This window comes from Cervus canadensis, chromosome 30 (assembly GCF_019320065.1).
Source record: "Cervus canadensis isolate Bull #8, Minnesota chromosome 30, ASM1932006v1, whole genome shotgun sequence".
Taxonomy (NCBI): Eukaryota; Metazoa; Chordata; class Mammalia; order Artiodactyla; family Cervidae; genus Cervus; species Cervus canadensis.
The window spans coordinates 10,178,711-10,202,104 of NC_057415.1; the positions used below are offsets into that span (position 1 = coordinate 10,178,711).

The 23,394-nt window shown below is 40.8% G+C and overlaps 1 protein-coding gene across 3 annotated transcripts in view; it reads right to left on the reverse strand.

The window, feature by feature from the left end:
- The window catches only part of FRMD3 (FERM domain containing 3), a 329,394-nt gene that overhangs the window by 142,168 nt on the left and 163,832 nt on the right, over positions 1 to 23,394 (reverse strand). For all 3 annotated transcript variants that reach the window (XM_043453217.1, XM_043453216.1, XM_043453218.1), the window contains exon 3: positions 2,686 to 2,728. In XM_043453217.1, the coding sequence (XP_043309152.1) occupies positions 2,686 to 2,728 (43 nt within the window). The remainder of the gene's footprint in view (positions 1 to 2,685; positions 2,729 to 23,394) is intronic.

Consider the following 23,394-nt stretch of genomic DNA (forward strand, 5'->3'; position numbering starts at 1 on the left):
GAATATAAACTGCATATCCACAACCAAAGTAAGACCAAATCAGTCAATCCTAAAAGAAATCAAGCCTGAATAGTCTGAAAGGACTGATGCTGAAGCTGAAGCTCCAATACTTTGGCCATCTGATGCAAAGAGCTGACTCACTGGAATAGACCCTTGTACTGGGAAAGATTGACGGCAAAAGGAAAAGAGGGAGGCAGAGGATGAGATGGTTAGATAGCATCACTGACTCAATGGACATGAATCTGAGCACACTCTAGGAATAGTGAAGGACAGAGAAGCCTGGTGTGCTGCAGTCCATGAGGTTGCAAAAGTTGAACACAACTCAACGACTGAACAACAACCAAAGGGAAGCTGCCTGGGGTTCTGCAACCAGATCTGTTGATAAATTCATGGATGAGTTCCATGGATTGGTTGGACCCAATTTTTCTGGGTTAACAGTCTATATGCTTTAGTTTAAATTTTTTCCTAATTTACATTATAGTGAATGTTTCTAGGACATATGTATAAGAAAACAAGAAATTCTTGATACCTAAAGACATCATTAACAACCACAAAACTAGCCTTGTGATCTTGAGAAAAATTACATAATTTTTTGTTCTCTAATGTCCTTAACAATACAACAGAGGACCAGGTAACAGGTAAGACCCTTACCCTTCAGGTAAGAACCTTGCTAGTTCCTAGAATCAGTGAGTCACCATGTCTGGTTAGAAACTGAATTTTACACAGTTATTTTTCCAGATTCAGATTCTATTTGTCATTAGATTAAAACTAGCCACTAGTAATATGTCAATCTTGAAACTATTTTTACAAAACATTATATATTCTGAGTTGGTTGTTCAGATTTGCTAATTGCAGATACAAAGCTCTTAAACAGAAAAATCTTCACAAATTTTAAATTTTCTCTTCTATTAAGTATTGAAATACATCTCACTTTATAGATGTTGTATTTTAAAAATGTGTGTGGCTTAAGGAAACTATTTCATGACGTTTAAGTCCAGGTTGGATGCATGATTGAGACAAGTGCTCGGGGCTGGTGCACTGGGATGACCCAGAGGGATGAGATGGGGAGGGAGGTGGGAGAGGGGTTCAGGATGGGGAACACATGTAAATCCATGGCTGATTCATGTCAATGTATGGCAAAAACCACTGCAATATTGTAAAGTAATTAGCCTCCAAATAATAAAAATAAATGAAAATAAATAAATAAATAAAAACTTCAAATTATAAAAAAAAAAAGAACCAAAGTCAAAGAACCATTTACTAAAAATGACTTTACTGGAAATTTGCCTAAATATTTTAAAATATTATAAAAATCAATATTAAAACTTTAAGGGATAAAGTAGCTAAGGGATAAAAGCCAAGGATCAGCTCATTTTTTCTGAGATAAATTAATTTATTCTCATTAGCCTGCATGTCATTCCTTACAGAGCTCCCTGGTACCTGTGTCCTGCTACTTAATCTTGGATGTTTGTCCCAGCTCTATTCCAGCCTCACCTCAAGGGGCTGACTTTTCTGAACTTCCCACGCGTGCTGCCCCCTGCCTGCACCTCACACATCTTTCTTGCCCTCTCTCGGCGGCATCATTCGCCCACAGCAGCTCTGGGTGCTAGCCTGAACAACCCGGCTGGCTGAGAGTCCTGCACTGGCCAGACAGAGTCTATTCTTGAGAGACAGGAGAAGAAAGGGAAGGGACAGACAGACAGAGGTCTGAGTGAGGACAGAAAAGGGAGAGGGCAGGAGGGTAAAAGGAAAGAGCTAAGGAATAGATATGTTGGTTACTAATTTGCCATCCCAATTCAGTTCTTCCTTCTCTTAAAAACCTTGCCTCAAATAATTTCTTCATATTTACAAAAGACCCCCTTGAATGATGACTAGTGACCTAATACGTGCTAACCTGATCTCTGATGAGAAATTGATTTATCACCCACATTTTAGAGCCCTGGGAAAGCTGACATGAAGGGATAAATGGACTCCAGGGCAGGCAATGAATTTCTGAGGTGCATTTCAGAAGTTCTCCTCTAAACCATAAATAAAAGCAGGTTGACTACAGCCTGGCACAGGTGACCAGGACAAAACATCATGCCACCCAGGGCCATCAGTCAATACCCTATTCACAATGTCCCCAAGTGGATGACCAGACATTCTGTGTACTACAGAGATGTTTCCCAAGCCAACTTTTCCAAGAGCTCATCGGGGGAGGTGGGGAGGCAGTTCACAACACCAGAGCCTGAAAACATTACTCAGGAAAGTATACTGGGGAGCTTGAGGGGTGGACAAGAATGCTACAATCTTCAGTAAAGTTATCAGCAAGATTTTAATTTCAAAATACACCTGCCTCTCTTACCATCCCCCCACAACACTGACTTTCCACCCAGAACCATTTACTAGCAAACCCCACAATCAAAGGGGAACTAGGCACCTGTGCCCCTGTTTGAACATGAACCATGAGGGTAAGATGGTGGGGAGTGGGAGAGACACAGGCCTCTAGGAATAGTGACCATGGGGAGCACCAAGGCCAGCAAACAAGACAGGAGAAGTTACACCGTGCTCATGGGGAGGGAGAAGCCCCCCACCCCCAGATCTTCAACTCATCCATTTCTTTCCTGGCAGGAGAAACTTTGTAAAGAAACAGAATCTATCATTGGACATTTCATAGCAAAAGTGAACCCACAGATTGACACTTACATTTCATTTGCTTGGAGATGGACTTGTTAGGTTCAAGCCAGTGCTGGGGAGAAAAAAAGCAGAGATTGTGGGTCAAATGGCTGGATCATGTGATGCATACTTAATAAAAGGAACTTAATAAAGATATTCTTTTTCCAAAGTACAGCCTCGGTTCCCCATAGATATTCCTTGGGGTTCCACCCTCTGAAGATCAACATGAGCAATTGGGCAGTAATAATATCACAGGCAAGGGTATAAATTACAGAGAATTAATACTTTCTGAGTAGTATTTGAGTCATACATTTGCTAGGAGAGAAGGACAAGGGAGAAAATATGCACTTAAATGGGATGTTCCAGGGGCTCTAGTTGGCTCCTAGGTGATTCTTTGAGCTCCATCGCTCTGGGCAAGCCACAGCTGACTAAAGACTTTGACATTGTGACCTCTAAGAGTCATAGTCCGGCACCATCCTTTCAAGTTAACAGTGGGGCAAGCCACCATTAGCCCTGTCACACACAGAGGCAATTCTTCCTTCACAGTAGGGAGGAACAAATTATTTTAAACATCTTATTTCAGAGGCCTGAGGTCATCAAGAAGAAAAATCAGCTGCAACACAAAACAAAGAAGCCCCAAATCCTGAATAGCTCAGAATCATGTTACCGATAAGTATTTGAAGCAGACACAATGCTGGCCCCAGCAACCAGCTCTCTCCATACCATGAGTGAAGGTCACTTTGACATGCCAAGACCAGGGCAGCCTCTAATGTTACAAAACATGATGCCCTTGAAGCTGCTTAAGGAATATCAGGAAGCATCACTTTATACACCAGAAGTTTAGATAGACAGATGGGAAGAGGGGTGCCACTGAGTATCCATCAAGATGGTGGGGAGTCCTCACTAACGGGGTACCCTCGCTCTGCTAGATACTGGAGACAAGAGAAGAGGAGGAAACTTACCATCAGTCAAGCACTTACACCTCAGTTTATCTCACTGCAGGATCTAGTAAGCCTCAGGATTCTGTATTATCCCTATTGTTTGATGTAAATACATAGCCATGAAGTTGAATTAGGAGCTAGTATTGTTGAGGGTTCACTAAGTGCCACAGTTGCCATGAGCCATCACTACCACCCCATTTACCGACAAGAAATCTGGGGCCTGGGATGGTTAAAGAACTTGCCAAAGAAATGGCAAAGTGAAGAAATCGTGACACCAGCTTTCAGTGCAATTCTAGTGCAGAGGCCCTTAACCTTGGGCTTGTGGCTTCCCCGCCGGCCAGTTCACTCTAAAATGTTATTATTCTCCTCACTGAATACTCCCTACCTTCCTAGGAACTAGAGAATTGAGTGTCCAGTCAGCAGATTCCAGTCTAGGGTTTCAGATCTTTGCACTCTTTAAAGAAAAACGGGGTCTCCTGGCTATTTAAATCTAATTCTTCTAAATGAAGACTCTGCCAGAAAACCGTGCATTTATCCCTGACCTGTTGCACAATCAAACTAATATAGCAAATTTCTTTGTTTCTGGCCAGAATTCCACCAACGCATATTGGGAACCCTGATTATCTCCTTTTTCCCTGATTTTTTTTGTGGTAAAATATACATAACATCTGGTCCCATCACTTCATGGCAAATAGATGAGGAAACAATGGAAACAGTGAGAGACTGATGTTGAAGCTGAAACTCCAATACTTTGGCCACCTCATGTGAAGAGTTGACTCATTGGAAAAAACCCTAATGCTGTGAAAGATTGAAGGCAGGAGGAGAAGGGGATGACAGAGGATGAGATGGTTGGATAGCATCATTGACTCGATGGACATGAGTCTGAGTAAACTCCGGGAGTTGGTGATGGGCAGGGAAGCCTGGCATGCTGCAGCCATGGGGTCGTAAAGAGTCAGACATGACTGAGCGACTGAACTGAACTGATACATAACATGGGCCTTCCCAGGTGGTACTAGTGGTAAAGAATATGCCTGCCAGTGCAGGAGACATAAGAGATATGGGTTCGATCCCTGGATCGGGACGGTCCCCCTGGAGGAGGGTGTAGCAATCCACTCCAGTATTCTTTCCTGGAGAATCCCAACAAAGGGGCCTGGTGGGCTACAGTCCATAGGGTATCAAAGAGTCAGTCAAGACTGAACCAAATCCGCATGCATGCATACATAAAATTCACTATCCTAACATAAAATTCACCATCCTAGCCACCCTTATGGCAGAAAGTGAAGAGGAACTAAAAAGCCTCTTGATGAAAGTGAAAGAGGAGAGTGAAAAAGTTGGCTTAAAGCTCAACATTCAGAAAACTAAGATCATGGCATCTGGGCCCATCACTTCATGGGAGATAGATGGGGAAACAGTGGAAACAGTGTCAGACTTTATGTTTTTGGGCTCCCAAATCACTGCAGATGGTGACTGCAGCCATGAAATTAAAAGCCACGTACTCCTTGGAAGGAAAGTTATGACCAACCTAGATAGCATATTAAAAAGCAGAGACATTACTTTGCCAACAAAGGTCCACCTGGTCAAGGTTATGGTTTTTCCAGTGGTCATGTATGGATGTGAGAGTTAGACTGTGAGGAAAGCTGAGTGCTGAAAAATTGATGCTTTTGAACTATGGTGTTGCAGAAGACTATTGAGAGTCCCTTGGACTGCAAGGAGATCCAACCAGTCCATCCTGAACGAAATCAGTCCTGGTTGTTCATTGGAAGTACTGGATGCTGAAGCTGAAACTCCAATACTTTGACCACCTCATGCAAAGAGTTGACTCATTGGAAAAGACCCTGATGCTGGGAGGGATTGGGGGCAGGAGGAGAAGGGGATGACAGAGGATGAGATGGCTGGATGGCATCGACTCGATGGACATGAGTTTGAGTAAACTCCGGGAGTTGGTGATGGACAGGGAGGCCTGGCGTGCTGCGATTCATGGGGTCACAAAGAGTCAGACACGACTGAGCGACTGAACTGAACTGAACAATTTTTAAGTGTATGGTTTGCCGTATTAAACACATTTATAATGGTGTGTTACCATCACCACCATCCATCTCTAGAACTCTTTTCATCTTGTAAAATTTAAACTCTATACCTATTGAACAGAAACTTTGATTTCCCCCTTTTTCCCAGCCCTTGGAAACCACCACTGTACTCTTGGTTATCTCCTATAATCAGAAATTATGCTTGGACTTTACACAGTTAAAATTGAACAATGAGAAAGGCACTGATTATACCACTTACTAGCTACAACATGTTTACTTTCTGTCTCTATTTTACAACTATAAAATGAGAACAGTAATTGTACCTACCTTGTAAGGTTGTTGTGAAGATTTTAAAAATTAATAAACGTAAGTTGCTTAAACAGTGCCTGTCATGTGAAAAATATTCAGTGAATGCTTGTTTGCTGGTAATGTCATTGTTATTTAATAAGTACAGTTTAATTGGGAGACCACATTTTTCAATATATGGGACACATGAAAAGAATAATAAAAGGGGCCTCTGGTGATTTAATTATTTTTCTAGAATAAATACATAGCATAATTTAGAACTAAGGCATGAAAACAAATAATAGCTGCCTAAGATCAATACCTACTGCTATTGTTTCACAGAGGAGGATAGCCAGTCATTTTGCCAACAGAGTCTGAAATGTAAATAAATTATCCAAATTCTCCTTGCTTGGCATTTTTTAAACTCCTCAGCCCTTCTCTGCCTAATTTCAACCTATCTTCCCACTTTCTTGCTGCCTCCAGGGATGACAGGCAAATTTCATTTTGTGTGCTCACATTAATTAGCTGGTGGTAATCTCCCAGGGTTGTGAGGAGAACTCAAGATTGGGTGAAGGTTTAGGGAGAATGAGTGTCATGACGGATTGGTTATGTCTGCCATTCATGATCGGAGAAGGCAATGGCACCCCATTCCAATACTCTTGCCTGGAAAATCCCATGGATGGAGCAGCCTGGTAGGTTGCAGCCCATGGGGTCGCTAAGAGTCAGACACGACTGAGTGTCTTCACTTTCACTTTTCCCTTTCATGCATCAGAGAAGGAAATGGCAACCCACTCCAGTGTTCTTGCCTGGAGAATCCCAGGGACGGGGGAGCCTCGTGGGCTGCCGTCTATGGGATCGCACTGAGTCGGACACGACTGAAGCGACTTAGCAGCAGCAGCAGCAGCCATTCATGATGGATTGGCTATGTCTCCCATGGAAGGGGAGGAAACATTTAAGGCATGCCTGTGAGGTATTTTCCATCTGTGCTCCACATAAATTATTTACTATAAATGATCTGGCCTTCTCATTGTCCTACAAAATATACCCGGCAGTTTCTGATCAGCTCCTATCTTCCTCTTCCTCTCAGCCTACTCATATCCTACCCTTGTTTCTCAATTACCTTTGTCTAAAATGTAACTACTACATACATTTCCAAAACAACTATTCTTCCCCAATGGGATAGTCATAAGGTATAGGGTTCTAAGAAAAATAAGTCAAAAGTAATCATGCTTTAAGGAATTTTAGGGAATCATTTCTTCAAAGAGGGTGATGCTCAGTTTATTGGTATGCACTGAAGTTTAAAGGTTTCCCTGATGACTCATGATGAAGAATCTGCCTGGGTTCCACCCCTAGATCAGGAGACCTGGGTTTGATTCCTGGATCGGGAAGATCCCCTGGAGAAGGGAATGGCCCCCCACTCTAGTATTCTTGCCTGGAGAATTCCAGGGACAGAGGATCCTGCCGGGCTACAGTCCATGGGATCACAGAGTCAGATACAACTGAGTGACTAACACTTTCACTAAAATTTAGAAACCTAACTGGCCTATGGCCTAGCGATTCCTTTACTCTAATTTGGCCATGTGAATGAAGAGGAACGAAACAAGGATTTTCATTGCAATATTATATAAAATTACAAAATATTAGAAATAACATTAATGGCCATAATCGGGAAAACGGGTAAATAAAACCTGGGAGATTCTGCGGCAGTCTTTACTAGGAAGTAGATCTTTATGTGCAACATGGTTGAATCCCCAAGGCAAAGCATAGGATGAAAAAAGTGAACTGCAAAATTTATAACCATGACCACAGTTAGTTCCCAAATTGTGCACAGGGAAGCACAGCCACAGTAGACATCTGCTGGATTCTGTGCAAACCCTGAGCTCAAGGAGGTCCACAGTCCCAATACTGGTGGTTTAGTCACTAAGTTGTGTCCTCTCTTGCGACCCCATGGATTGTAACCACCAGGTTCCACTGTCCATGGAGTTTTCCAGGCAAGAATACTGGAGTGGCTTGCCATTTCCTTCTCCAGGGGATCTTCCCAAGCCAGGAATCGAACCCAGGAATCTCCCGCATTGCAGGCAGATTCTTTCCCGACTGAGCTATGAGGGAATACCCAGTCCCAATATTAGCACACACTAAATTGGTTTTAATGTCATACTTTTTCCAAAGTTGGGTTTCCCGTGGTTGCTGTGATTTAAAAAAGAAACAAACAAACAAAAAAAAAGTCCTGTGCAAATTAGGAAGTTGGTAAGGAACAGGCAACGAGTGTGGCAGTGTCTGATCTGATCCCAGGGTTTGAGAGCCATGAAGTGTCCAACAGGCACACACTGCTGGTTAGTAGGTAATTATGGTTAAGAATGAACTGGATACTGTTTTCACGTGTGTAATGTTTTGAATTGCTACTAAGGCCATAATGGCTGTGTTCAGTTCAGTTCAGTTCAGTTCAATCGCTCAGTCATGTCCGACTCTGCGACCCCATGATTCGCAGCACGCCAGGCCTCCCTGTCCATCACAAACTCCCAGAGTTTACTCAAACTCATGTCCATTGAGTCAGTGATGCCATCCAGCCATCTCATCCTCTGTCGTCCCCTTCTCCTCCTGCCCCCAATCCCTCCCAGCATCAGGGTCTTTTCCAATGAGCCAACTCTTCACATGAGGTGGCCAAAGTATTAGAGTTTCAGCTTCAACATCAGTACTTCCAATGAACATACAGGACTGATCTCTTTTAGGATGGACTGGTTGGATCTCCTTGCAGTCCAAGGGACTCTCAAGAGTCTTCTCCAACACCACAGTTCAAAAGCATCAATTTTGGGTGCTCAGCTTTCCTCACAGTCCAACTCTCACATCCATACATGACCACTGGAAAAACCATACCTTGACAGACAGACCTTCATTGGCAAAGTAATGTCTCTGCTTTTTAATATGCTATCTAGGTTGATCATAACTTTCCTTCCAAGGAGGTAAGCATCTTTTAATTTCATGGCTTGTAGTCACCATCTGCAGTGATTTTGGAGCCACCCCAAAGTAAAGTCAGCCACTGTTTCCACTGTTCCCATCTATTTCCCATGAAGTGATGGGCACCAGATGCCATGATCTTAGGTTTTCTGAATGTTGAGTTTTAAGCCAACTTTTTCACTCTCCTCTTTCACTTTTTCAAAGAGGCTCTTTAATTTCTTCTTCACCTTTCCTGCCATAAGGGTTGGTGTCATCTGCATATCTGAGGTTATTGATATTTCTCCCAGCAATCTTGATTCCAGCTTGTGCTTCTTCCAGCCCAGCGTTTCTCATGATGTACTCTGCATATAAGTTAAATAAGCAGGGTGACAATATACAGCCTTGACATACTCCTTTTCCTATTTGGAACCAGTCTGTTGTTCCATGTTCAGTTCTAACTGTTGCTTCCTGACCTGCATACAGGTTTCTCAAGAGACAGGTCAGGTGGTCTGGTACTCCCATCTCTTTAAGAATTTTCCACAGTTTATTGTGATCCACACAATTAAAGGCTTTGGCATAGTCAATAAAGCAGAAATAGATGTTTTTCTGGAACTCTCTTGCTTTCTCAATGATCCAGTGGATGTTGGCAATTTGATCTCTGGTTCCTCTGCCTTTTCTAAAACCAGCTTGAACATCTGGAAGTTCAGGGTTCACGTATTGCTGAAACCTGGCTTGGAGAATTTTGAACATTACTTTACTAACATGTGAGATGAATGCAATTGTGCGGTAGTTTGAGCATTCTTTGGGATTGCCTTTCCTAGGCATTGGAAAACTGACCTTTCCCAGTCCTGTGGCCACTGCTGAATTTTCCAAATTTGCTGGCATATTGAGTGCAGCAGTTTCACAGCATCATCTTTCAGGATGTGAAATAGCTCAACTGGAATTCCATCACCTCCACTAGCTTTGTTCATAGTGATGCTTTCTAAGGCCCCCTTGACTTCGCATTCCAGGATGTCTGGCTCTAGGTGAGTGATCACACCATCGTGATTATCTGGGTCATGAAGATCTGTTTTGTACAGTTCTTCTGTGTATTCTTGCCACCTTTTCTTAATATCTTCTGCTTCTCTTAGGTCCATACCATTTCTGTCCTTTATCGAACCCATCTTTGCGTGAAATGTTCCCTTGGTATCTCTAATTTTCTTGCAGAAATCTCTAGTCTTTCCCATTCTGTTGTTTTCCTCTATTTCTTTGCACTGATCACTGAGGAAGGCTTTCTTATCTCTCCTTGCTACTCTTTGGAACTCTGCATTCAAATGGGTATATCTTTCCTTTTCTCCTTTGCTTTTCACTTCTCTTCTTTTCACAGCTATTTGTAAGGCCTCCTCAGACAACCATTTTGCTTTTTTGCAGTTCTTTTCCATTGGGATGGTCTTGGTCCCTGTCTCCTGTACAATGTCATGAACCTCCATCCATAGTTCATCAGGCTCTCTGTCTATCAGATCTAATCCCTTAAATCTATTTCTCACTTCCACTGTATAGTCATAAGGGATTTGATTTATGGCTATGTTAGGACATAAATACTTATTAACTTATTTGGATCTAATTCTCAGTAGATGGAACTGTTAAATATTCTTTTGACCTAGAGCACCATGAAATAATTACTGAGATACTGAAAGAGCCATAAACCAAGATGATTCGAGAACCTCTGAACTATGGTCAGAGAAGCCAATGGCACCCCACTCCTGTACTCTTGCCTGGAAAATCCCATGGATGGAGGAGCCTGGTAGGCTGCAGTCCATGGGGTTGTTAAGAGTCGGACACGGCTGAGAGACTTCACTTTCACTTTTCACTTTCTTGCATTGGAGAAGGAAATGGCAACCCATTCCAGTGTTCTTGCCTGGAGAATCCCAGGGACAGGGGAGCCTGGTGGGCTGCTGTCTATGGGGTTGCACAGAGTTGGACACGACTGAAGCGACTTAGCAACAGCAGCAGATGAACTATGATATCATACGATTAATGTGTTTTCTTTTTAAAGTAAAAAGTACAAAACAGTACCGTATATTTTCAAAGAAGACTTAACAAGCATCTAAATGCATTTTTAAACATCTGAAATGATACTAAACTGATCCAGTGAGGTGGGTTACAGGGAGAGAACAGGAATTTAGGGTTGTTAGTCAAAGAAAACCATTAAACCATGACTTCCATTTTATCTGTGATGCTTTAACTTAAATTTTCACATGCATTTGTGCAGTACATGACTATTTAAAAATCAGTTGAAAAGAAGTAGCTAAACTCTATCCAGAAAATGGCTCACAGTAAAGAATCCGCCTGCAATGCAGGAGACTTGCTGGAGACATGGGTTTGATTCCTGGGTTGGGAAGATCCCCTGGAGAAGGGAATGGCAACCCTCCCCAGTATTCTCGCCTGGAGAATCCCATGCACAAAGGAACCTGGTGGGCTACAGTCCATAGGGTTGCAAAGAGTCAGACAAGACTGAACAACCGAACAACATCATCCAGAGAATAAAAGTGGATTTCATGTAGTTTAGACTCAAGAGGAAGAATCTCATACATAACAGGCCAATGCCAAATCTAGCCAGGCACCCAGGGTTGACTCAGGAGCCAACAGGCCTGGATTCAGGAGCCAGCTCTGCCACTTACTAGTGAGCGGTGTGACCTCCATCAAGTTCCTCTGTTTCCTCAGTTATAGCATCATATGAGGTTTAAGTGGGTTAATTCACTTAGAAGTTCTAAGAACAGAGCTTGGATCATAGTGAAGGCTGAATAAACACCAGCTGTTCCCTCCGATCTTCCTCCCGTTCACTGAGAGAGATTCTTAAGTTGGTGACATGGGCCCTCTCGGTGAGACCATATTTGTCACTCTCTTCTCTCCCTCCCCACCCCACCTGCCTTCTGCACTACATGAACAGATAATTCGTCTTCATTTTTTCATTCTTCCTTTTAGAGGTAGGAGTTGGACAATGAAATAGTCTGTACCATACCAACACCTCCTGCTGAGACTGCATGTACAGATGGATTGCACGCCCATGAGAAAATAACAACCATGTTGTGGTGTGCTTGGCAATTAGATGTAAGGCTTAGAACATTTATCACATTGCTATTTTCCCTTCAATTGCTACTTGGAATATATGTGATCTTTTAAAGTCTGTTTCCTTGCTGAAAACTGATATTCCTAGAGAGAGGAAGCAACAGAAATCTGCCAACCAAATATCTGAATTTGTGGCTGAAACCTTCATTTCCTCGAATCTTATTTAGAATAAAAATTTCAAAGACTAAGGAAGGTAATACCCAATCATTGATTCTACTTATTGAGCTTTGACAGAAAGATGAACCAGAGGAGGCATCCTTAGCATAATTTGAAGGTATTAGGAAGATGTCTGCAGGAAGAGTGTCTGAAGGCTCAGCCCAGGTTCCCTTTCCCTTTAGTTATACAACAGTTAACTTTTTTTTTTTTTTTTAAAGAAGGCTGTGCTCAGGTTACTGGAATCCATTGCAGGGTGAAGAATGAATATCCCACACACCCCCACCTCCACCATCCTACAGCAAGTCAGCTCATAACTAATAATGGATGCTTTTGAACTGTGGTTCTGGAGAAGACTCTTGAGAGTCCCTTGGACTGCAAGGAGATCAAACCAGTCCATCCTAAAGGAAATCAACCCTGAATATTCATTGGAAGGACTGATGCTGAAGCTCCAATGCTTTGGCCACGTGATGCAAAGAGCTGACTCATTGGAAAAGACCCTGATGCTGGGAAAGATTGAAGGCAGGAGGAGAAGGGGACAACAGAGGATGAGATGGTTGGATGGCATCACTGACTCAATGGACATGAGTCTGAGCAAACTCCAGGAGATAGGGAAGGACAGGGAAGCCTGGCATGCTGCCGTTCATGGGGTCACAAAGAGTCAGACACAACTGAGTGACTGAACAACAACAACTCATGGACAGATGTGGGAGGATAAATACTCCCTCCTCCCTTGGCCAGGACAACTCAAAGGCATGACCTACACTCTTCCTGAACTCCTCTGTGGAACTGAGCCCAACTTACTCTCTCTCTGACTGCCTAACATCATACCCTGGCACACCCTCCTTCTCTTAATGTCCCAATCCCCTACTCCCCTACAAGTCTCCTTCTGGGAACATTTCCTAATAAAACTGGAATTTTTATCTCAGGATTTGCTTTCTAGGAACTGAACCTAAGACAGCCTCCCTAAGTCTCCACCCAAAACTGCCCTCCATGATATTTGAAATTCTTCTATTCAAGAAGAATTCTCAAATTCTTTTATTCCTTTCACCTTAGGCTTGAGCCCTAGTAACCTGCAAGTTCCCTGTGAAGGGTCCCAATCTAGCACTGTTTTCAGTATTGAAAATCTGACCACATTTCAAGCCATTTCTTATCTTCTGGGTTGGGGGTAGCAGATTTCAGAACCTCTAAGATTCCTTTAGCTCTCACATTCCATATACTATGAATTGAAGCAGATGAGAAAGTTGTCAACAAATATTTCTTTCTTTTTAATTTTGCTGCTGCATTTAGCTTTAAGAGATCATTTTTCTCTTTCTCATCATAGAAATGGTACATTTCTTTCATACTTTCTAATTCTGCCAAATATGGAGAAAAAGATGGCAGGAATGAGTTGGTGATTTATGACTGAGTAGACTGATTTTCAAATTGGTAGATTTTTTTAAAAAGCTACCAAAAGTAAACAATATAAAAGTTAGCTATCAAAAAAAAAAAGTTAGCTATCTTCAAAGCTGGGCTTCTGTTGAAACTGACCCAGCCTATGATTACAGAATAAACTACACACCTCTCTGTTATCTTTCTCAAAACCCTTGGTTCTCTGCACCAAAGTAATCTGTAGACTAGAGAAATGTGTTAAAGAACCAATGGGGCTTTAAACAATAATGAATAGACCTTCCCAAACAGGAGATTGTTTTTCTCCTCAATAGTAACAAAATTCCAAATCTGCTCTGAAAAGATGGCCTGATTCTCACATCCCACCTGGACAAAGCCCCAGAGTAACTCAGTCCCTGCATTAGCTAGCCAATTTATGCCAGTTCTAAGCCCTTCGCTGGGGAAAAAAAGAATGCCATCAAAATGAAGGCAGCCTTAACAGTGTCCTGGATAAGAAAGTTAGCCTAGGCCTTAGTCATTTCACTCCTGGTAACAATGACTTCCACTCCAGTTTCAATAAAATCTACAGCAACAAAAATATCTGTAGATCAGGTATACTCAAAAGGTATTGTCCTTTTGTAAGTCAATCCATGGCTTTGGAATAGTGTTTTTCCACTCCTTCAGCCATCACTGCTTTTGCTTTCTAGGTTCCTAGGGATGAGCAAAACAGAAGCAACTGCCAGGAGAAGAAACACTGTAGAAAACAGGAGAGCAAAAGCACCTTTTTTACATAAAGAACCAGATTGTCATTATTTTAAGCTTTCTGATCCATATGGTCTCTGTCAGGACTCCAACTCTGCCATTGGAACATAAAGCAGCCACAGACAATACAGAAATGAACAGAAGCAGCTGCATTCCAAAGAAACTTCATTTACAAAAACAGATGAGCGTCATCCTGACCCTTGTGTACCAACCCCTTTTCTACATCCAAGAGATCCATAGTGTGCAAGAAAAAACTAATAGTGGTCTGAAAATACAATAGAGTTTGTAAAAAAAAAAAAAAAAGTTTATTGATGTGCATTTTAAAGTACATTAAAATACCAAAATGCAATCATAAAGGAAATTATGGGCGTCTTTCATGTTTGTTACAATGGATTTTACCATTATCAGTACCCAGTTACATACGGTGGAACATTTGCTGTCATGTCATATAAATTTAACAATGCTATCACCAAACTTTTCTAAAGTTCAAAGTTCTCCTAGTTGCCAGACTCATGGATCTTTTCAAACTCTTTATTGGTTTTTTTTTTTTTTTTTTTTGGATCTTTTCAAACTCTTTAAAGCATGGAATAGTAAAAAGATCAGCTATATATGTTGATAACATGGAAAAATGCACTTAAACAACAACCCTATGGCACAGTTGCTTTTAGTAGCCCCATTTCACAGATAAAAAAACTGAGGCACAGGCTAAGGTCAAAGTCATACAAACAGCAGATGGCAGGGACAGGATTTGACCCAGTCTTCCTGGTGTTAAATCTCTTAGCACTTGAGCAATAATGTCCTCTAATCTTCCTTCTTCTTGATATCGGAGATTGCAGTTCATTCCTTTTTATGAATTCTGTTAACTACCCATGCTTCTAAAATGTCTCTCTCTCTCTCCCCCCTCATTCTATTCTTTCTTCTCTGTATGTTCCTGGTCAGTCTTCACTGCAGGTTTCTCCTTCTGGGCCATCCTTTAAAATATGGACATTTATTTAGCTTTCAGATTCTCCTCTCAACTTATTCTCTCTCCCTCAGCACTGCAATCTATTCTTCGGGGCTTTAAAGTAGTGAGGAGCTCATTGACTCCCAAAATCTCCATCTGTGACCTAAATTTTTTTTTTATTTTAGATCCATTTCATTTTAGAGCCTAAGATTCAGATCCACATTTTCAATTATACTGCAAACCTCTCTGTCTCAACAGCTCATAGTCATCCCAATTCAACATGTCCAAAACTTATCAATCCAATGTTTTTGTACAGTTTATCTGGTAAATGGTTCCACTTGTACTTGGAACCTATGTAAGAAGTCCAAACATTCTGCTGGGAAAGCCATGTGGAAAGGCCCTGAAAGCACATGCAGAGGAAGGGGGTCCCCAAGCCCCACCTTCTAGTCACCCCCCACTGAAGCACCAGGCACATGAATGAAGATGTCTTGGACACACTCAGACCATACCAGCCACTGGCTGAATGAGCCCAGACAACCCCATGCAGAGCAGAATTATCCATTTGAACCCTAATCAAATTCCTGACCCATAAAATCCTGAAATTTAATAAAACTGTGTTGTTTTAAACCGGCAAGTTTTGAGGAGAGTTGTTACACAGCAATAGATCACTAGAACTCTTCCTCCTTATGGACTGAATGTGCCCCCACCCATTATACTCACATGCTGCAACCCTAACCCCAATGTGATGATTCTGGAGGTAAGGCCTTTGGGAAGTAATAAGGTTCAAGAGAAGTCATGAGAGTACAACCCACGTGATTGGATTAGTGTCCTTATAAGACAACAAAGACAGACCAGAACTCTCTCGAGTTCTTCCTACTCCACTCCACCATGTGAGGATATAGGAGAAGGCAGCTGTCTGCAAACCAGAAAGACAGTTCTCACCAGGAACCAAGCCCTTCAGTACCATGATCTTGGGACTATCCAGCCTCTTAGAACTATGAGGAATAAATGTCCTGCTTAAGCACCTGGTCTATGGTGTTTTCTTGCAGCAGTCCAAGCCGCCAAGTCCAACTCTCATTATTATCTCCATCCATATAGTACATAATTACAACTGAACTTTGAAAGATATCTATCTGCTGCAGCATGAATGAAAAAGAAATATGTCTGCTTCAAATTGTCATTTCCTAATCTACACTGTGTTTGTTTATCTAAGTTATACACTAAAATCGCACTTACATTCCAGTCTCTTCTCTGCTGAACTTAAAAACTGCCTTTAAAATTACTTCCAAACCTGCTTGTGTACATTCAGCTCTGAATTTCTTACCACTGGAAGTCTCCAGTGAGTGATTTTCTTTATAATGATGGCATTTAAATCTTATTCTCCAAATTAACTTCTATCTTCATCTGAACCAAACCCAGGAGGTTCCCACCACAAAGGAGAAAAACTGTCCTATGTTGGATATCTTCCCATTTTTTCTAACTCAAACAGAGATAAAATAGTATTTCCCAGCTCTACTTATTTTTCTGTCCGCCTTTTTAAAAAATTTCAAGTGTACAACATAGTGATTCAATAATTTTATATACTACAAAAATATCACCATGGTAAGTCTGGTTACCATCTGTCACCATACAGACTTATGCCAATATTATTAACTATATTCCCATACTGTACATTATATTCCCATAGTTTATTTATTTTATAACCAGAAGTTTGTACCTCTTAATCTCCCTCATTAATTTCACTCATCCTCCCACTCTCTCCTCTCTAGCAAACACTAGTTCATTCTCTGTATCTATGGGATTGTTTTGGATGTGTTTTTTAGATTCTACAATAAGTGAGATCAAGTTCTATTTGTCTTTCTCTGACTACTTTCATTTAACATAATACCTTTTATATCCATCCATACTGTTGCAAATGACAAGATTTCATTTTTTAATATTGAAGAAGCTGAAGTTGAACGATTCTATGAAGACCTAACAAGACCTCTTTGAACTAACACCCAAAACAGATATCCTTTTCATTATAGGGGACTGAAATGCAAAAGTAGGAAGTCAAGAAACACCTGGAGTAACAGGCAAATTTGGCCTTGGAGTACGGAATGAAGCAGGGCAAAGGCTAATAGAGCTTTGTCAAGAGAATGCACTGGTCATGGAAAGAGCCTCTTTCAACAACACAACAGAAGACTCTACACATGGACACCACCAGATGGTCAACACCAAAATCAGTGATTATATTCTTTGCAGCCAAAGATAGAGAAGCTCTATATAGTCAGCAAAAACAAGACTGGGAGCTAACTGTGGCTCAGATCATGAACTCCTTATTGCCAAATTCAGACTTAAATTGAAGAAAGTAGGGAAAACCACTAGACCATTCAGGTATGACCTAAATCAAATCCCTAATGATCATACAATGGAAGTGAGATATAGATCTAAGGGACTAGATCTGATAGACAGAGTGCCTGATGAACTATGGATGGAGGTTCATGACATTGTACAGGAGACAGGGATTAAGACCACCCCCATGGAAAAGAAATGCAAAAAAGCAAAATGGCTGTCTGAGGAGGCCTTACAAATAGCTGTGAGAAGAAGAGAAGTGAAAAGCAAAGGAGAAAAGGAAAGATATTCCCATTTGAATGCAGAGTTCCAAAGAATAGCCAGGAGAGATAAAAAAAAGCCTTCCTCAGTGATCAATGCAAAGAAATAGAGGAAAACAACAGAATGGGAAAGACTAGAGATCTCTTCAAGAAAATTAGAGGTACCAAGGGAACATTTCATGCAAAGATGGGCTCGATAAAGGATAGAAATGGTATGGACCTAAGAGAAGCAGAAGATATTAAGAAAAGGTGGCAAGAATACACAGAAGAACTGTGAAAAAAAGATCTTCACGACTCAGATAATCACGATGGTGTGATCACTCACCTAGAGCCAGACATCCTGGAATGTGAAGTCAGGTGGTCCTTAGAAAGCATCACTATGAACAAAGCTAGTGGAGGTGATGGAATTCCAGTTGAGCTATTTCACATCCTACAAGATGATGCTGTGAAAGTGCTGCACTCAATAAGCCAGCAAATTTGGAAAATTCAGCAGTGGCCACAGGACTGGAAAAGGTCAGTTTTCATTCCAGTCCCCAAGAAAGGCAATGCCAAAGAATGCTTGAACTACCGCACAATTGCATTCATCTCACACATTAGTAAAGCAATGCTCAAAATTCTCCAAGCCAGGCTTCAGCAACACGTGAACCCTGAACTTCCAGATGTTTAAGCTGGTTTTAGAAAAGGCAGAGGAACCAGAGATCAAATTGCCAACATCCACTGGATCATTGAAAAAGCAAGAGAGTTCCAGAAAAACATCTATTTCTGCTTTATTGACTATGCCAAAGCCTTTGACTGTGTGGATCACAAAAACTGTGGAAAATTCTGAAAGAGATGGGAATACCAGACCACCTGACCTGCCTCTTGAGAAACCTGTATGCAGGTCAGGAAGCAACAGTTAGAACTGGACATGGAACAACAGACTGGTTCCAAATAGGAAAAGGAGTACATCAAGGCTGTATATTGTCACCCTGCTTATTTAACTTATATGCAGAGTACATCATGAGAAACTCTGGGCTGGAAAAAGCACAAGCTGGAATCAAGATTGCTGGGAGAAATATCAATAACCTCAGATATGCAGATGACACCACCCTTATGGCAGAAAGTGAAGAGGAACTAAAAAGCCTCTGATAAAGTGAAAGAGGAGAGTGAAAAAGTTTGCTTAAAGCTCAACATTCAGAAAACTAAGATCATGGCATCTGGTCCCATCACTTCATGGGAAATAGATGGGGAAACAGTGGAAACAGTGGCAGACTTTATTTTGGGTGGCTCCAAAATCACTGCAGATGGTGATTGCAGCCATGAAATTAAAAGACTCTTACCCCTTGGAAGGAAAGTTATGACCAACCTAGACAGCATATTGAAAAGCAGAGACATTACTTTGCCAACGAAGGTCTGTCTGGTCAAGGCTTTGGTTTTTCCAGTGGCCATGCATGGATGTGAGAGCTGGACAGTGAAGAAAGCTGAGCGCCAAAGAATTGATGCTTTTGAACTGTGGTGTTGCAGAAGACCTGAGAGTCCCTTGGACTGCAAGGAGATCCAACCAGTCCATCCTAAAGGAGATCAGTCCTGGGTGTTCATTGGAAGGACTGATGTTGAAGCTGAAACTCCAATACTTTGGCCACCTCATGTGAAGAGTTGACTCATTGGGACAAAACCCTAATGCCGAGAAGGGTTGGGGGCAGGAGGAGAAGGGGACGACAGAGGATGAGATGGCTGGATGGCATCACTGACTTGATGAACATTGGTTTGGGTAAACTCCGGGAGTTAGTGGTGGACAGGGAGGCCTGGTGTGGTGCGATTCATGGGGTCGCAAAGAGTCAGACATGACTGAGCGACTGAACTGAACGGAATATATATACATATATACATATATATATACACATATATAATTAATATCCATTCATCTGTTGGTGGACACTTAGGTTGCTTTCATATTGGCTTCTGTAAATAGTACTTCACGGAACACTGGAGTATGTATATCTTTTCAAATTAGTGTTTTTGTTTTCTTTAAGTAAATAGCCACAAGGGAAACTGCTGAATCATATGGCAGTCACTTTTAACTTTTTGAGGAATCTCTAGTGTTTTCCATAGTGGCTGCACCGATATACATCTCCACCAACAGTGCATGAGATTCCTTTTCTCCATATCCCCGTCAACACTTTGTGTTTGTTATCTTTTTGGTTACAGTCATTTCGACAGATGTGAGGTGATGTCTCACTGTGGTTTCAATTTGCATTTCTCTGATAATTCATGATTTTGAGTAGCTTTTCATGTGCCTGTTGGCCATCTGTATGTATTCCTTGGAAAAATGTCTATTCAGGTCCTCTGCTCACTTTTTAATCTGGTTTGTTTTTCTGATGTTGATCTGTATGAGTCCTTTGTATATCTTGGATGTTATCTCCTTACTGGATATCTTTGCAAACATATGCTCCAATTCAGTAGGCTGCATTTCACTGACAGTTTACTTCACTGTGCAAAAATTTTTTAGTTTAATACAATCCCATTTGCTTATTTTTGCTTTTGTTTCCCTTGACTGAGGAGACAGATCCAAAAAATATCGCTAAGATTGATGCCAAAGAGCATACTGCCTATGTTTTCTTCTAGGAGTTTTATGGTTTCAGGTCTTATATTTAAGTCTTTAATCCATTTTGAATTTATTTTTGTGTATGGTGTGAAAAAGTAGGACAGTTTGATTTCTTTGCATGTAGCTGTCCAATCTTCCCATCACCATTTATTGAAGAGTCTATTTTTTTTACCCATTGTATATGGTTGCCTCATTTGTTATAGATTAAGTTACCATATAAATGTGGGTTTATTTCTGGGATCTCCAATCTGTTCCATTGATCGATGTGTCTGTTTTCATGTCAGTACCATACTGCTTTGATGATCATAGCTTTATAATATAATTTGAAATGAGAGCATGATATCTCCAGCTTTGTTCTTTCTTGAGATTGTTTTAGCTATTCAGGGTCTTTTGATTCTATACAAATTTTAAAATTATTTGTTCTAGTTCTGTATAAAATGTAATTGGTTTTTTGATAGGGATTGTGCTGAATCTGTAGATTACCTTGGGAAGAATGGTCATTTTAACAATGTCAGTTCTTCTAATCCATGATAACACTGTAACTTTCCATTTTTTGTGTTGTCTTCAATTTCTCTTATCAGTGTCTTATAGTTTTCAGAGTGTAGGTCTTTTAGCTCTTTAGTTAATTTTTTCTCTGTATTTAATACTTTTCAATGCATTGGTAAATGGGATTGTTTTCTTAATTTCTCTTTCTGATAGTTTATTCTTAGTATAAAATAACTCACCAGATTTCTGTATGTTAATTTTGTATCCTACAATTTTAAGGAATTCATTTATTAGTTCTAATAGTTTTATGGTGGTGACTTTGGGGTTTTCTATATATAGTATCATGTCATCTGCATTCAGCAACATTTTTCTTCTTCCTTACCATTTTTCTTTGCTTTTATTTCTTTTTCTTTTCCAATTGATGTGATTAGGACTTCAATAAAAGTGGTGAGAATGAGTATCCATGTGTTGTTCCTATCCTTAAAGTGTTCAGCTTTTCACAATGTTAGCTATGGGCTTGTCATATATGGCCTTTACCATGTAAAGTATGTTCTCATATACCCACTTTGTTAAGAGTTTTTATCATAAATAGAATTGAACTTTTATCAAAGCTTTTTCTGCATCTATTAGGATGATCATATAATTTGTATTATTCAATTTATTAATGTGATGTATCACAATGATTTACAGATATTGAACAATCCCTGCATCTCTGGCCTAAATCCTACTTGATCGTGGTACATGATCCTTTTAATGTATCGCTGAATTTAGTTTGCTAGTATTTTGTTGAGGATTTTTTAATCTGTGTTTATCAGTGATACTGGCCTGTAATTTTCTTTTTTGTGGTGACTTGGTCTGGTTTTGGTATCAGGATGATGATGGCCTTATAGAATAAGTTTAGAAGCATTCCTTTCTCCTCAATTTCTTGGAATAGTTTGAGAAGAATGTGTTATGTTTTGCAGAATTCTCCTGAGAAGCCATCTGGTCCTGGACTTTTATGTGTTGGGAGATTTTTCTTAATTACTGATTCAATTTCATTATTAATAATTGGTCTGTTCATATTTTCTATTTCATACTGATTCAGAGTTGGAAAATTGTACATTTCTAGGAATTTATCCATTTATTCTAGGTTGTCCATTTCATTGGCATATAATTGTTCTTCAGTTCAGTTCAGTCGCTCAGTCATGTCCGACTCTTTGGGACCCCATGAACTGCAGCAAGCCAGGCCTCCTTCCATCACCAACTCACGGAGTCTACCCAAACCAATGTCCATTGAGTTGGTGATGCCATCCAAACATCTCATCCTCTGTCGTCCCCTTCTCCTCCTGCCCTCAATCTTTCCCAGCATCAGGGTCTTTTCAAATGAGTCAGCTCTTTGCAACAGGTGGCCAAATACTGGACTTTCAGCTTCAACATCAGTCCTTTCAATGAACACCCAGGACTGATCTCCTTTAGGATGGACTGGTTGGATTTCCTTGCAGTCCAAGGGACTCTCAAGAGTCTTCTCCGACACCACAGTTCAAAAGTATCTGTTTCCACTGTCTCCCCATCTATTTGCCATGAAGTGATGGGACCAGATGCCATGATCTTAGTTTTCTTTTTTCTTTTTTTTGATCTTAGTTTTCTGAATGTTGAACTTTAAGCCAACTTTTTCACTCTCCTCTTTTACTTTCATCAAGAGGCTTTTTAGTTCCTCTTCAATTTCTGTCATAAGGGTGGTGTCATCTGCATATCTGAGGTTATTGATATTTCTCCCAGCAGTCTTGATTCCAGCTTGTACTTCTTCCAGCCCAGCGTTTCTTATGATGTATTCTGCATATAAGTTAAATAAGCAGGGTGACAATATACATCCTTGATGCTGGCATATTGAGTGCAGCACTTTCACAGCATCATCTTGTAGGATTTGAAAGAGCTCAACTGGAATTCCATCACCTCCACTAGCTTTGTTCATAGTGATGCTTTCTAAGGCCCACCTGACTTCACATTCCAGGATGTCTGGCTCACACCATCGTGATTATCTGGGTTGTGAAGATCTTTTTTTCACAGTTCTTCTTGTGTATTCTTGCCACCTCTTCTTAATATCTTCTGCTTCTCTTAGGTCCATACCATTTCTGTCCTTTATCGAACCCATCTTTGCATGAAATGTTCCCTTGGTACCTCTAATTTTCTTGAAGAGATCTCTAGTCTTTCCCATTCTGTTGTTTTCCTCTATTTCTTTGCATTGATCACTGAGGAAGGCTTTCTTATCTCTCCTTGCTACTCTTTGGAACTCTGCATTCAAATGGGAATATCTTTCCTTTTCGCTTCTCTTCTTCTCACAGCTATTTGTAAGGCCTCCTCAGACAGCCATTTTGCTTTTTTGCATTTCTTTTCCATGAGGGTGGTCTTAATCCCTGTCTCCTGTACAATGTCACGAATCTCCATCCATAGTTCATCAGGTACTCTATCAGATCTAGTCCCTTAAATCTATTTCTCACTTCCATTGTATGATCCTAAGGGATTTGATTTAGGTCACACCTGAACGGTCTAGTGGTTTTCCCTACTTTCTTCAAGT